At 35.3% G+C, this 14,539-nt stretch overlaps 1 protein-coding gene across 2 annotated transcripts in view; it reads right to left on the bottom strand.

The window, feature by feature from the left end:
• The window catches only part of map3k20a (mitogen-activated protein kinase kinase kinase 20a), a 52,314-nt gene extending 38,569 nt beyond the window's left edge, over positions 1-13,745 (bottom strand). For both annotated transcript variants that reach the window (XM_051905062.1, XM_051905061.1), the window contains exons 1-4: positions 13,572-13,745; positions 9,022-9,212; positions 7,060-7,147; positions 1,787-1,888 (exon numbers count right to left, since the gene is read on the bottom strand). In XM_051905062.1, the coding sequence (XP_051761022.1) occupies positions 1,787-1,888; positions 7,060-7,147; positions 9,022-9,180 (349 nt within the window). In that variant the 5' untranslated portion in view covers positions 9,181-9,212; positions 13,572-13,745. The remainder of the gene's footprint in view (positions 1-1,786; positions 1,889-7,059; positions 7,148-9,021; positions 9,213-13,571) is intronic.
• Positions 13,746-14,539: the final 794 nt, after the last annotated feature.

Raw genomic sequence — 14,539 nt, 5'->3', positions numbered from 1 at the left:
TAGGTAGGAATACTTCAGGTATTACATTTTTAAATATATTCACATAGTAAACAGTTATTTTAATTTGCAATTATATTTCACATTATTACTGTTTTCTTCTGTATTTTCGATCAAATAAATGCAATATTGGGAAGAATAAGAGGTTTCTTGCAAAAACATTTAAAGAGTTCATGGATTGAGAAATCAAAATTCCCTTGATCTTTTGAAATGTAAAAGGTCATTGTACTGTAAAAACATCCTGTACATTTCAGAACTCAAAACTTCCTCGTTTGTCCAAAAACAGCTTTTATTGAATCCAAGCTCAGAAAATGACTGGTTTCGGATTTTGTCACATGATGTAATAATTCATGCACAGTCAGACATGAATTAGTTTATTGCTGTTTATATGTCAGGAAATCAAGCGAATGACTAAAGGATCAACTTCACATTGTTTCTCTTAGTAGCATGAATATAATCTGTTATTTAAATTGTGATTAAAGTACATATAGAAAGCAATCAAAGAACGCTCCCTTTATAATCACTGGAGCTGTCAATCACACAGTGCAAGTTTATCAGCTATTAAGTTCTGGACTCTCGCCAAAAACTCACATTATAAGCAATGACACTGTCTACGCATTCATTTACATAATCTTTGCACTGTTAGTTATGATGAAAGCATTCATGAGAGTGCAGAAATTGAGTTGCAATGATGAGATCACTGCTTTCATGCACTCAACAGACATGTCTGTCATCGGCTACAATTCTCATCGTTGCAAACTTTCATGCGACCGGAGTAGATCTAAATATAATGCTAATCAACACTTTTCACGATTAGTTAATCTCGACAACTGTAATAGTAAAAACATAGTAAATGTTTTCAAAAGAGTTTCAATTGTAATACTTATTTCATATGCAAAGATGTTAGCCAATCACAGCAGTGTGCGTTTACACTGAAGTCTCACAGCAGACACGCCCCTTCAAACAGAGCGTTCAAATCAGAGGGCTAAAATCAGGGTAGAAAATGGCCTTTTATTTCTACATCATGACAATTTTTGAAGTAAAAATCATACCAACATCATAAGTGCACCTCAGGAAACATAAAATATTTAAAAAATGCAGGTCATGACCCCTTTAAAAAAATTTAATTATTCCAAACTTTTGACCGGCATAATGTCCTTTTCCAGACAGACAAACTTCTGGTTAAATATTATGCTTTCATTTCATGTGTGGTGTCGTTTGCTCCATGTAAACAGTGATTTATGAATAATTGAAAGCAACCGGGTACATACAGATTTGATACAACTTTGCACAGACAAGATTGGTAACTGATTATATCACACCAGTGTCACATGACCATGTGTAATGTTAATCCAAACACTGCAACATATTTTACACAAGTATGTGAACGCAAAAGTCAGCGCTGCAGCAAGAGGTGCACATATTAATGTAAACTGTTCAGTTTGTTTCCTCTCACAGGTCAAGTCCGGTCAGAGAAACAGCTGGGAGTTAGTTAAAATTAGTTAAACTGTATAATGTTTACAGTAATCTACCTCCCTGCTGGTCGTGACTGGTTTAAGCTGCTCAGAGCAGCTCCCAAAACACTGGTCTCCCCTAAGTATGGACAGCACACTTGCAGTGCATTGGTATGTTCCAGTCCTGTCCTTATATCTTTATATTTGGTCATATTTTTGAAACAAAATGAGCACATTTGTTCTAGGCTTCCGCTGCAAATGTGCTTTGTTTTACATTTAGAACATCTAATCTCATCTTTTTTTTCAGTTTATGTGTGTTTGAGTGTTTATAATACCTTTAGCAATGTCCATGGCCCAGGTCATAATCTGCTTCATACTGATGTCTTCACTCTCGTCACTGGACAGATAGTCAAACAGAGATCCACCGCTGGCATACTCTACCATAAAACACACACACATATACATATAATACAAATTAAAATGCATAATCTCTTGTACTGGGCAGTAGTTTTACATATCACTGCTGTGGGATGTAGTGCACTAGTATTAGTTGTCATTGAGTACTGTGCTATAGTACTTGCGGTTAAACACTGTATCACAATATCCTGTTTCTGAGCTCAAATACTCAATGACATCATCTAAATTCACTGGAACCATATACGATCACTACACACAATATACAAACACTGACATCTACGGCACACAGGACAAGAAGAAACACAACTGTAATGCCATTTATTTGCATGGTGTGATACTTGTTTAAAGGCAAAAGTTAAAATGATTAAATAAAAAATAGTTTTAATCTCTGACAGCCCTTTTTGCTGAAAAACAAACATATGAGTGCTAAGCTGTGGACTTTGACCCCATTTCAAGACACACCTTAATTAGTTATTTCATGTTTAGATGCCCCATACGACCCTACTGATACATGTGATTGACATGAGGAAATATGATTCTGGTCACACTTTAGTTTAGGATCCAATTCTCACTATTAACTAACTTTTGCCTCAATAAATTCCTAATTTCTGCTCATTAATAGTAAGGTAGTTGTTAAGTTTACGTATTATGTAGGATTATGGGATGTAATATATGGTCATGCAGAATAATAATTAATATGTACTTTATAAGCACTAATAAACAGCCAATATCCTAGTAATATGCATGCTAATAAGCACCTAGTTAATCGTGAGAACTGGGTCTTAAACTAAAGTGTTACCATGATTTTTAATAAGTATTTTTAAGTATTAATGAGTGCAATAAGTATTTCAAAGTTGAATAAGTATAAGAAATCATTCTAATGTGCTGATTTGATGCTCAAGAAATAACAAGAAATAATTGTTTTCATATTACTATTACTATTTTATATATATATATATATATATATATATATATATATATATATATATATATTAAAACAGTCAACATTTATATCATGTAATATATTTTGATTGAATATATTATACATAAAATTACTAATTCATAAGATTTGCAGTAAAAGCATTTTCTTTGTGATTTAATAATTAATGAATCACAGGATTAAATATTTCTGTTACAAATTGATTTATTAGTACTATTACAAGTACCAGTACTCCATGTAGTGTCTAAATTAATATCAGTAATATTAGGTTATAAAAATGTCATATGTACAGGGGCGGATCTAGAAAATGATATATAGGGTGGCAAAGGGGTGGCATGAGGTCTATGAGGGGTGGCAACACCAAAGCAAGCGCCCATGCATACTTTTTGGAGATTTATGGCCTGACATACACAGTTGCGTCACAAACATTGCATTACCACAAAGTAATCATCTATACTGTTTAAAATTAAAAAAAATAAGAAGATTTCAATATCCATCATGGCACCAAGTCAAGACACTATACGAAAAACATCAACAGATTCTTTAATGAGTCTGAGCTTGTATCACTAAAGGTGATGAGCAGTTTTATTAATATTACACAGGCTACTTCAATGGTATAAATCACATGTTTTAGTGCAAGTTAAAGAACAACAAAAACTTGTTTTTTGCAAACAATTTTTGAGTTTCTGTTATTAACTGAGGTGGGAATGTCTGTGTGTGTTCACCCAGAACACCCTATCACCTACATACTCTAGCAACACCCCAGCAATTGCATAGCAAGAGCCTAGAAACCACCCAGAATCTCCTAGCAACCACCTAGCAACACTTTAGCAATCACCCAGAACATCTATATTCTGACCAAAGTTTTTACGTTTTTTAAACAAGACTTTAAGTTGACTTTATGACAAGCCAGCATAAATTTGTCTTTCAAACTTTTCAGTCTTATTGTTTTTCTTGATTGCTAACACACAATTCATGAAACAATTCAACCTTTTCTCACAACTTCCAGGTCAAACCTCAAACTTCCAGGTCAAAATAAAATGTTCTAGTCAAAAACTTATTCTTGTCTGACAAAATCAAACTTTGGCATCAGATGACACAAAACATTACAAATACACAGACTACTGCACTGCCCAGTGAACACTAGTCAGATCAATTTATATAACACTGTAACAAAAACAAAAACTTATCTTATTGGGATTCAGGAATTATTTTGCAGCTCAATGTCTACTACACTATACAAAAATAAATTTACAGATGCAGATACAGTAAAATACAGCAATGACCTTTTGGAGGGAAATTTTTTTTTTTCATTTTACTATTGTAAATTGATATTGCAGTAGATGAAAAGCATGAGAAAAATATGTATGAACTTGGTATGCACCACAATACAGTAAATTCAGCATTCTCTGCACATTTGGCCAAATTTCAATACAATACAGTACTATAGCAGTGTATTGGTCTTCTGACACAAGACTATATCCTTAGGCAGTCATTTCTCAGTTCTGCAAAAATACAGTAGGTTACACATAACAAATGCCTACAAAGAAAGTTGACAATCACAAGTTTGAAGGTGTACAACGTTTTTCGCCAAAAAATTACGAAAATGACTCTCAGACATATTCGGATGGGATTACATTTCTCACAGGACTTCTGAGTTAGCCGGGAAGCAGTAATTTTCCGATTCACGAACAAATGGGAAAAAAATTTGTACGTGAACTTGGCTGCGCTGTGTGTTTTTGACTCCCAAAGAACCGGTTCATAAGAGTAATTTGTTAATGAAGCTGACTACACTGGGCGCGCTGCGTGTAACCATCATGCACATTGAAAGACGTGTTTCTTGCCATTATTTTGCATTAATTAATCAGTTTATTTACTTTTTTAGGTCATCACATTGAAGCGCCGCTGCTGAAAAGCAGTACTTGAAACACTGCTTACATTTATATTTTATTCTGTGATAATTTTGGGGTGGCAGATGGGGTGGCAAAGCTTTTTCTTAGGGTGGCAGTTGCCACCCCGTGCCACCCCGGTAGATCTGCCCCTGCATATGTAATAAAAAATAATGAATACAATTCTGTTTAAAATGAGTAAATCAAAATAAATAAATAAATTAGGATTTAAGCATGTCCCACTACAAAATACATGTTCCCAAAAGAATGTGAAGTATCCAAATACAGCTAACGTTACATAACACATATGAGTGCAGTTGAGTCTGTTAAAGGATTAGTTCACTTTTAAATAAACTTTTGCTGATAATTTACTCACCCTCATGTCATCCAAGATGTCCATGTCTTTCTTTCTTCAGTCGAAAAAAAATTAAGGTTTTTGATGAAAACATTCCAGGATTTTTCTCCATATAATGGACTTCAATGGACACCAAACGGTTCAAGGTCCAAACGACAGTTTCAGTGCAGCTTCAACTGGCTTTAAACGATACCAGACGAGGAATAAGGGTCTTATCTAGCGAAACGATCGGTCATTTTAGAAAAAAATACAACTGTATATGCTTTATATAAACAAACGTTTGCCTTCTAAGTGCTTCCGCCAAAACCGCATTTCCGCATTCTCCAAAATGCTTACGCTGTATGTCCTACGCCTTCCCTATTCAACTTACGGAAAAAACGTAACTGGCGCTGTGTTCGTTCCGTAAGTTGAATAGGGAAGGCGTAGGACATACAGCGTAAGCTTTTTGGAGCATACAGAAATGCGGTTTTTGCGGAGGCACTTAGAAGGCAAACGTTTGTTTATATAAAGCATATACAGTTGTATTTTTTTCTAAAATGACCGATCGTTTCACTAGATAAGACCCTTATTCATCGTCTGGTATCGTTTAAAGCCCTTTGAAGCTGCACTGAAACTGTCGTTTGGACCTTGAACCGTTTGGTGTCCATTGAAGTCCATTATATGGAGAAAAATCCTGGAATGTTTTCATCAAAAACCTTAATTTTTTTTTCGACTGAAGAAAGAAAGACATGGACATCTTGGATGACATGGGGGTGAGTAAATTATCAGCAAAAGTTTATTTAAAAGTGAACTAATCCTTTAATATTCATAAATATAGCATGTTTAGCTTTGGTTTAGGTCACTGTGAGCACACATCATATAATGGTCAGATTATCAGGTTCAAACAGAGATATACACACAGGGGAAATTAATAACCTCACTGAGAGAGGTGATCTGGTCATAAACATCACCTTCACCTGCTCTTATTACATTTACTTTTCATAAAGAGAGACTCAGCTGTCTCTCAGTACTGCAGACCAATGACACAGAACTTTATGATCTTTTACAATCATCATTTGTGTCGCACTCGCTCAACACAGCAGAAGCAGACTAAAACACCACATCTCATTACAGACAGAGTTTAATCTCACTGAGATCTGAGGAAGATTGACATGAAGAACAGCATTATATCAGTGTAGCTCATTGAGACCTGACGTGTTGTCACTAATTCTTCAGTTATGGGACAAAGGTCCCACAATTTCATTAATCCATGATTAATTAAAAAATTTATATTTTCAATACAGTACACATTATGAAAAAAAAAAGTGAAAAAAAAAAATGTGGTAGATAACTTTTATATTTGCACTTTTGTAGTCTGATTTATCCCAATTATAAAGAATCAATGGAATAATAATAATAAAAAACATATTCAATCAAATTACAAGAACACTAGTTCTGCAAATTGACTGGTAATATATTTGTCTCTCAGATCATTTATTAAAGTGGAAGGAAATCTACATTTCATTATGTGAATTCACAAACTAGAGGCCAATGGATATTTGTTTATTGTTGTTATTTGCTTATTATAAACCAAATGCAAATGAAACTGGCCTGAGATCAACTGGGAAATTAGCATTTCCTGGAGGAAGTACTAGTGCTTGCAATTCAGCAAAAACATTTTTGGCAAGAACAAATAATCAGACAGTTATATATGTGTATTAATATATAATATAGATGGATAAATAGATGTAAGGAAGACCAATCACAATTTATTATTCAAATGACAACAGTTACATAATTTTCTAACTTTTGTCTTCAATTTCTTAAAGTATAATTCTTATAGAGTAGTTTAAAGCAGAAAAGAATTATTAATTATAAATAAAAGACACATGATCTACGGAGCAAAGTTTTAATGGAGTCTCTGGTGAATAATAAAGATAGAATGTTTGAGGAATTTCAGAACCGCCCTGCCCTGCAAACACTGTAATAAATGTTGCGAATGAGAGTGATGAGTCATGTTTTACTGACCTGTAACAATTCCATAGTTGGGAGCTTCCAGAATCGCTCCATAAAACTGGATAATGTTTCGATGACTGAGAACACTTAAAATCTCCGCCTGCAAATACAGCCGGAACAAAGACTTGAAACATGACAATATGATACAGATTCAAAACAGATTCATGATGCAGATTCAGTATGTACATTCATTCCTAATTTAATACAAGAAAATTTAATTACAAATTATATTAACAGCATCATTTAAGTTAAAAGCTGATTTTAAAGGGGTGGTTGATTATGATTTCACTTTTTTAACTTTAGTTAGTGTGTAATGTTGCTGTTAGAACACAAACAACATCTGCAAAGTTACGACGCTCAAAGTTCAATGCAAAGAGAGATATTTTCTTTTACAGAATTCTCTGTTTAACGACTACAACAAACGGCTGCTAGGGACTACAACAAGCTTCTTCCTTGGTTAGTGAATTTACCAACATGTCCTCCAACCAATACGCCTATATAGGTCGTTTGTCACTTCCCTGAAATACGACCCATAGGAGTGTTTACTAAAGTTGCGCCCCTATCGACAACAGGACACTTTCATTTTAATGCATTGTACCCTTTTATCTGCGTCATATTTCAGGTTTCGCATAGCTCACATGGTAGAGCACTGCAATATACAACAATACGCAATCATGTGATCATGCGATCACATGGTTTGATATGCACTATAAATCACTAAGGGTAGGTTTAGGGGTGGGGTGGGTGTAGATGTTAATAAAAAAATGAGTTTTGCTAAATGGAAATAGGACAAATGGCGGGTAAGGGGCCGTGTAAAAAGTCCACACATTGCATTTAAATTATCACGCATTTTGATTGGTAACGACGGTCATACGTCATTTCATGACGACAGACGTAACACGACACTGTCATTATTTTTATGCCAGCTAGAGGGCGCATGACTTTAAAACGTAAATATAGGTCGTAATAAGGTGCTTGAAAAAATGACCTATAGGGTCGGGGGTTTTTTTGGAGCACAGTCTGGAATTTACATAAACCCCGCCCCCAAGAACACGCAATAAAGGGGGCGAGGCCATGTTAAGGTGCTTTAGACAAGAGGAAGTGTTGTTGTAGTAGAGTGTTGTTGCCGTCATTTTACACCGGACTGCTTCACAAACGAGGGTCAATTCAACACTGTAAGGCTGAAAACCGTTACAGACAATCCTCATTTTGGCTGCGTAAGATTTTCCAGCTTTGTTGTTGTTGAGCAACCAAAGCATAAGCTGTTAAAGCTCTGCCCTCTTCTGGAAAGATGGCCGGGAGCAGCAGCTCATTTGCATTTAAAGGGACACACACAAACACAGCGTGTTTTTGCTCACACCCAAATAGGGGCAAATTTGTCAAGCTATAATAAATGATCTGTGGGGTATTTTGAGCTGAAACTTTCTGGGGACACCTGAGACTTATATTACATCTTGTGAAAAGGGGCACAATAAGTCCCCTTTAAAAAGTCTGTAATGTGAATCAGATGAATTTAAAATTTAATTTGACTGCTGACAACACTTTTGTGTAATTTTACTAAATTTTTAAGCAGTTAGTCAAATTATAATTTTTAATGTCACTTTTCCCCCAACCAAATGGTACCATCCAAAACGTTACCAGAGCCATTATGCTCGAAAATCACTATATGTGAAGAACAAAGACAACAATGAATCTAGCACTTAAAAGTAAATACACTTCACCCCAAAGACAAACACTGCACTCAGCTGAAACTAATATGACTTAATTATGTGACAATTTTCTCTTAAAGACATAGTCTATGAATTTCAGTTCACAAAAGACGCTGTGAGAGTGCGAGTCTCTCTCCGTAGAGAAGAGGGGAGGCGTAACCGCGCTGGTCGGACTGGAGTCGACACACAGAGAGGCAATTAAAATGATTATCACACTGACAATTAAAGCATGTGTATGAAAAGCTCGGGCGACTCTCACTCCCACCTCTTTTTCAATCTTCAGAAGCTTTTTCACCGCCACCTCTTTGTCCTGCGAGAGCCAGCGGGCGCGATACACGCTCCCGAAACTCCCGCCGCCGCAGTTCTCGTAGAAGAGGATGTCATCGGATTTGATTTCCACAAAGGGGCCGCCCAGAGATGCCATCTCATAATGGCACTTAGAAACACGCTTCTCTCCTGAAGAACGAAGAAAAGAGGAGAGGATGAGAGGAGAAAGAGGGACGAGGCTCCTCAGAGGAGAGATGTTGTGATTTGATCTGCCACTGAGAGAACTGCTCACTTCTGCTCCAATCAACACACACACACACACACACACACCGCGAGCTGTCAGACAGACTCCGCACACTTACACTAACAAGTTTAGCTCGAGTGTCACAGGCTGGTGTGAACGTAATATTTGGCTCTGTGTGTTTATGTGTACTTGTGACAGTTTGCATGCCTGTCCTGCTGCATAACTTTATCACAGTGACATATTCAAATCAGCAAGATTCATAACAACCAGCTTCAATTAATGACAGAAAGCACAACGTGTGGCATATGATCAACAAGTGCACTGTGTCTTATACCGTAGGACGCTCCTTTCAACAGTCCTGATATTCCTCATATCTGCAATCAGACCACATGACACAAGATGATCCACACACTCCCACTGATCTGATATCAGCTGACAGCATAAGTGTAGATCATTCCAGCACGTGTACCCTTGTGAAAAGGAAGTGCGCTTAATTGTACTGAATGTGTACTTCAATTCTTAAATGTATATTTAAAAAAGTATGCATACTTGTAGATATTATATTGTAATATAAATGAAATAAAAGGCCACTTAAGTGCATTTAAAGAGAGTAAACTTTCATGACTATGCTTAACACACTTAAGTAGACTTTTAAAAAGTGCATTTTGTAATAATGTAAAATTAAAATTTTTACTTTTAAAGTAAAATTTAAATTATTATGTTTTAATAATCGTTGTGCTTTAAAGATGACTAGCACACTAACAAGTATAATTAACTGTATGTGTAACTGTGTTTATGTGTTATTCAAAAAGTTAAAGTTAATATATTTTAAATGTAATTAAAGTATATTTTAGTTTTCCATTCATGCTTGTCAGTTCATTCAGCAGGTCACTTTAACCATATTTCAAAGACAATGTTTCAAAATAATTATGAAATGACAACTTAAGTACTTAAAGAGATAGTTCACCCAAAAATGAAAATTATCCCATGATTTACTCACCCTCAAGCCATCCTAGGTGTATCTAACATAATCGGAGATATATTGAAAAATATCCTGGCTCTACCAAGCTTTATAATGGTAGTGAATGGGGTAAAATGCTTTTTTCTGTAAAAACTTCATTATATTACTATGAATGCATCTTGTTAAAACAGACACAGGAGAATAAAATTAAAAAGGTTTCACATTTCTATAGAAGTATTTGTGTTTTTTAGAGGTCTGCGCTGGACTGCTGGGGTGCACAGCAGGTTTGAGCTCTGTGTTATATTTAGCAACGCAGGAAGCAGATTACCTCACCAGTGCTTTACGTTCAAGCACACAGGAAAGAAATACACTCTAGTGAATATATATATACTGTATATTTCACATCTTCATTAATACAAAATGGCTCCAAAATTGTTTGGAATCACATAAAAATATGAATGTCATTGAATTAGATAGAAAATATCAAAGCAAGTGTGTCATCAAATGCTGCAGGAGCTTTTCTCCTCTTGTGAAACAGAAGTGGACTTTAGTGAAATAATATAAAGAATATAACACTTATTTTACATGTTACATGTAGTTACTATAGTAATAGACTATACATTTTGAATAAATACATGAACAAAAACCAAACCCTAACCCTATAGTAAGTTACTTAATATTACTCAGTACTTACATGTATAATTACAGTGTAACAAAGACACCTTAGTAACCGAATATACTTAAGTTCGAACTGAATGTAATGTTTTCAGACACTTAATTGCAATTAAATGAAAACGTATTATAGATTATATTAAATGCAATGATTTATATTAAATGCATTATATTTTGACCCACTTAAGTAGGACTTAAGTACATCTTTATATGTAATTTCATAATTACTTCTATTGTCTTTGAAATATGGTTAAAGTTACTGCTGAATGTACTGACAAGCATTTATGGTCAACTAAAATATACTTTACTGCCATTTCTATTGCAACTTGTATGTCATGTATTTAAATATATTTGTAATTACACATTTGCAATGATGAAGTTGCAATTTAGTACAATTAAAATATATTAACAATAAATGTAAAATTGAATAACACTACAGTTAAAATTATAATCAAATACTTTACATGTGCTTTAGTATGTTAGTCGACACATCAAAATAAGTGTACTTCTTTAAGGCACGACAAAAGATTACTGAAACATTAAGATTTAAAATTTAAAGTAAAACATTTCATTTGACTTCTTGACAAAGTGCAATTTTAAAAATGTATTTAAAGGGTTAGTTCACCCAAAAATGAAAGATATTTTTGTTTAAATCCGATGGCTCCGTGAGGCCTACATAGGGAGCAATGACATTTCCTCTCTCAAGATCCATTAATGTACTAAAAACATATTTAAATCAGTTCATGTGAGTACAGTGGTTCAATATTAATATTATAAAGCGACGAGAATATTTTTGGTGTGCCAAAAAAACAAAATAACGACTTATATAGTGATGGCCGATTTCAAATCACTGCTTCAGGAAGCTTCGGAGCGTTATGAATCAGCGTGTCGAATCATGATTCGGATCGTGTGTCAAATCGCCAAACTGCTGAAATCACGTGACTTTGGCGCTCTGAACCGCTGATTCGACACGCTGATTCATAATGGTCCGAAGCTTCCTGAAGCAGTGTTTTGAAATCGGCCATCACTATATAAGTCGTTATTTTGTTTTTTTGGCGCACCAAAAATATTCTCGTTGCTTTATAATATTAATATTGAACCACTGTACTCACATGAACCGATTTAAATATGTTTTTAGTACATTAATGGATCTTGAGAGAGGAAATGTCATTGCTCCCTATGTAGGCCTCACGGAGCCATCGGATTTCAACAAAAATATCTTAATTTGCGTTACGAAGATTAACGAAGGTCTTACAGGTGTAGAACGGCATGAGGGTGAGTAATGACATTATTTTCATTTTTGGGTGAACTAACCCTTTAAGTGTGTTAAGAAACATACTTATGAAAGTGTACTTTTATTAAGTACACTTAATGGACTTTTATTTTATTAATATATTATCTGCAAGTTTTTAATATACATTTTGGAGTTGAAGTAGTACACCACAAGTTTACATTCATAGTCCACTTCTTTTTTTAACTGTTCTTAGTCATTTTTGCTCAATCAGTGTTTTTTAATCAGTTGGTCATTGTTAGTGGATTAAGTCTGTTCTCAAGTTCACACAGGTGAACTAACCACAGGTGTAGAGAATCACATTAAATATGCACATGATAAATATGCACATTAAATATGCACATTAAATATGCACGTGGTTATCAACACTGATAACCAAAACGAGTCACAGTATTGTCAACAATATAATCATTATTTCATTACTGCTGTATCAAACACGTTCTGTTTGTGAAATGTTTTCCTCGACATTTCTGATTGTGTTAACTTTCTTTACAATAAATGACACTTTTCTCATTTTCAAGTATGAATGAAGTGTCCAAATACTTTTTGGGATTGCTGTCTTATCTGATTCTGATAACCTCTCTGCATTTCAATGCTTGTACAGTATTTCCTCATTCAATTCTGAACCAATAGGGTCACAGCAACATTCCTCCATTCATTTCCCAGCACATGCTTTCTGCAGTGGAACAGAAAGTAAAACCAGTGGAATAACTGGGATTTTTCTCATTCATCTAGTGAAGGCCTGTGCATCATACAATGCAGCATGCAGTGGACAGCAGAATGACTTTCACCCCAGAAGAATCAAAAAAACATCAACATCAACAGTCATTTAACAGAACAGGGCTGTCCCCTCCCTCAGAATCATTTTAGTTATGATGCACATGTATAATAAATGCATTATTACGATGTAATTACATTCTAAGCACATACTGTATATTACTCCTATGAAGTCCCTCGAAGCATCATGTCAAGAACATGAATATGGCAATCATCTGATATCATCACTGTTCTGGTAATTTTTTGTAAAGGATTCAACATGCTATAATTAGTGTAAACATTAACAGTTATATAACGTGCCCTATATGAATTTTTCTATTACAGCAAACAGCAAAATGTTACATAAACCAGACTCTAAACCAAAACCACACGTGCTTTGGTTGACTTTAAGGTTTTAGAAGAGCAGATTTAGAACATTTTTGCAAATATTAATCATTAATAAGTGATCATTTTATCATAAACTTTCCCTGTCTGTGATGTGGGATAATGCAGGAACAGGTCCAGACAGATCCCAACAGATCCATGAGCTACACGAGCACTGGTCCACATCTCACACTGTTGTTATTACAGTGTAACATCAGACAAACAAACACACAAACGTACCCGCTCTCCTGTATTCTGCTGTCAGTCTTCCCGGGAGAGATGGACAGCAGTCATGAAGTTCTTGCGTCAACTTGTGACTCAGTGTCAGATATTTCCAGTCAGTGTCCGGTCCGGTGATTTCACGTGTAACAACTTCTTCCTGAACAGAGCTGTTGCCAACATCGGCGCAGTGACGCAGCAGAGCCGGGGAAAAACAGCGACACCCAGCGGACACACCTGTACAGCCCACCAGAGCAAAGAGGGAGCCGCGCGAACACGAGAGGTAAAAAGTGACACACGAATCCAGCACACACACACACACGCACACTGTTCATTAAAACGAATGTAATTTTAGAACGACTCATATATACTTAGGCCTTGTTTCACAGACAGGATTAGGTCTTAGTTAAATCAGGACATTTAAGTAGCTTTTATAAAGGTGCCTTAAAAAAACATTACTGGGGTTCATCTTGAGACAAAACAATGGCTCTGACACATTTTCGAATCAGTTCAATTCACATTTATTTGTATAGCGCTTTTCACAATACATGTAAATCAGCTTTACAGAAAATTCACGTTTTTACATTACAATTCTTCAGAGTAGCCTAGGTGACTGTGTCAAAGCAATGTCCAAATGTCAGAATATTCTGTTCTGAGATAAAACAAATCATGCGGTTAGCTAAAATCATGTATTCAATTAGGCAGAAACAATGAGCTCAATAAATCAATTATTACAAATTGTGATCATAATGATTACAATATATAGAAAATTTGGCTGTTGTGTATGTTGTTTTAGAGTTGGCGACATTTGAATGCGGCTCGGTATTAGCAAAGTCCCTTTGAGACAAGTCATTTCACTCGGCGGCCATCTTTGAAACGCCTCTTGGGCATGCAAGTGCAGCTCCTATCACTTTGAATGGGGAAATATCAAATTCTCCAAAGCTTTATGCCAAGCTTTCAATTAAATTTCATATTCGAAATCACCAATG

The sequence above is a fragment of the Ctenopharyngodon idella genome, chromosome 9, assembly GCF_019924925.1.
Source record: "Ctenopharyngodon idella isolate HZGC_01 chromosome 9, HZGC01, whole genome shotgun sequence".
Classification (NCBI taxonomy): domain Eukaryota; kingdom Metazoa; phylum Chordata; class Actinopteri; order Cypriniformes; family Xenocyprididae; genus Ctenopharyngodon; species Ctenopharyngodon idella.
Note: the sequence above shows the minus strand (reverse complement) of the source record. Positions and strands in the feature narration are given on the sequence as shown.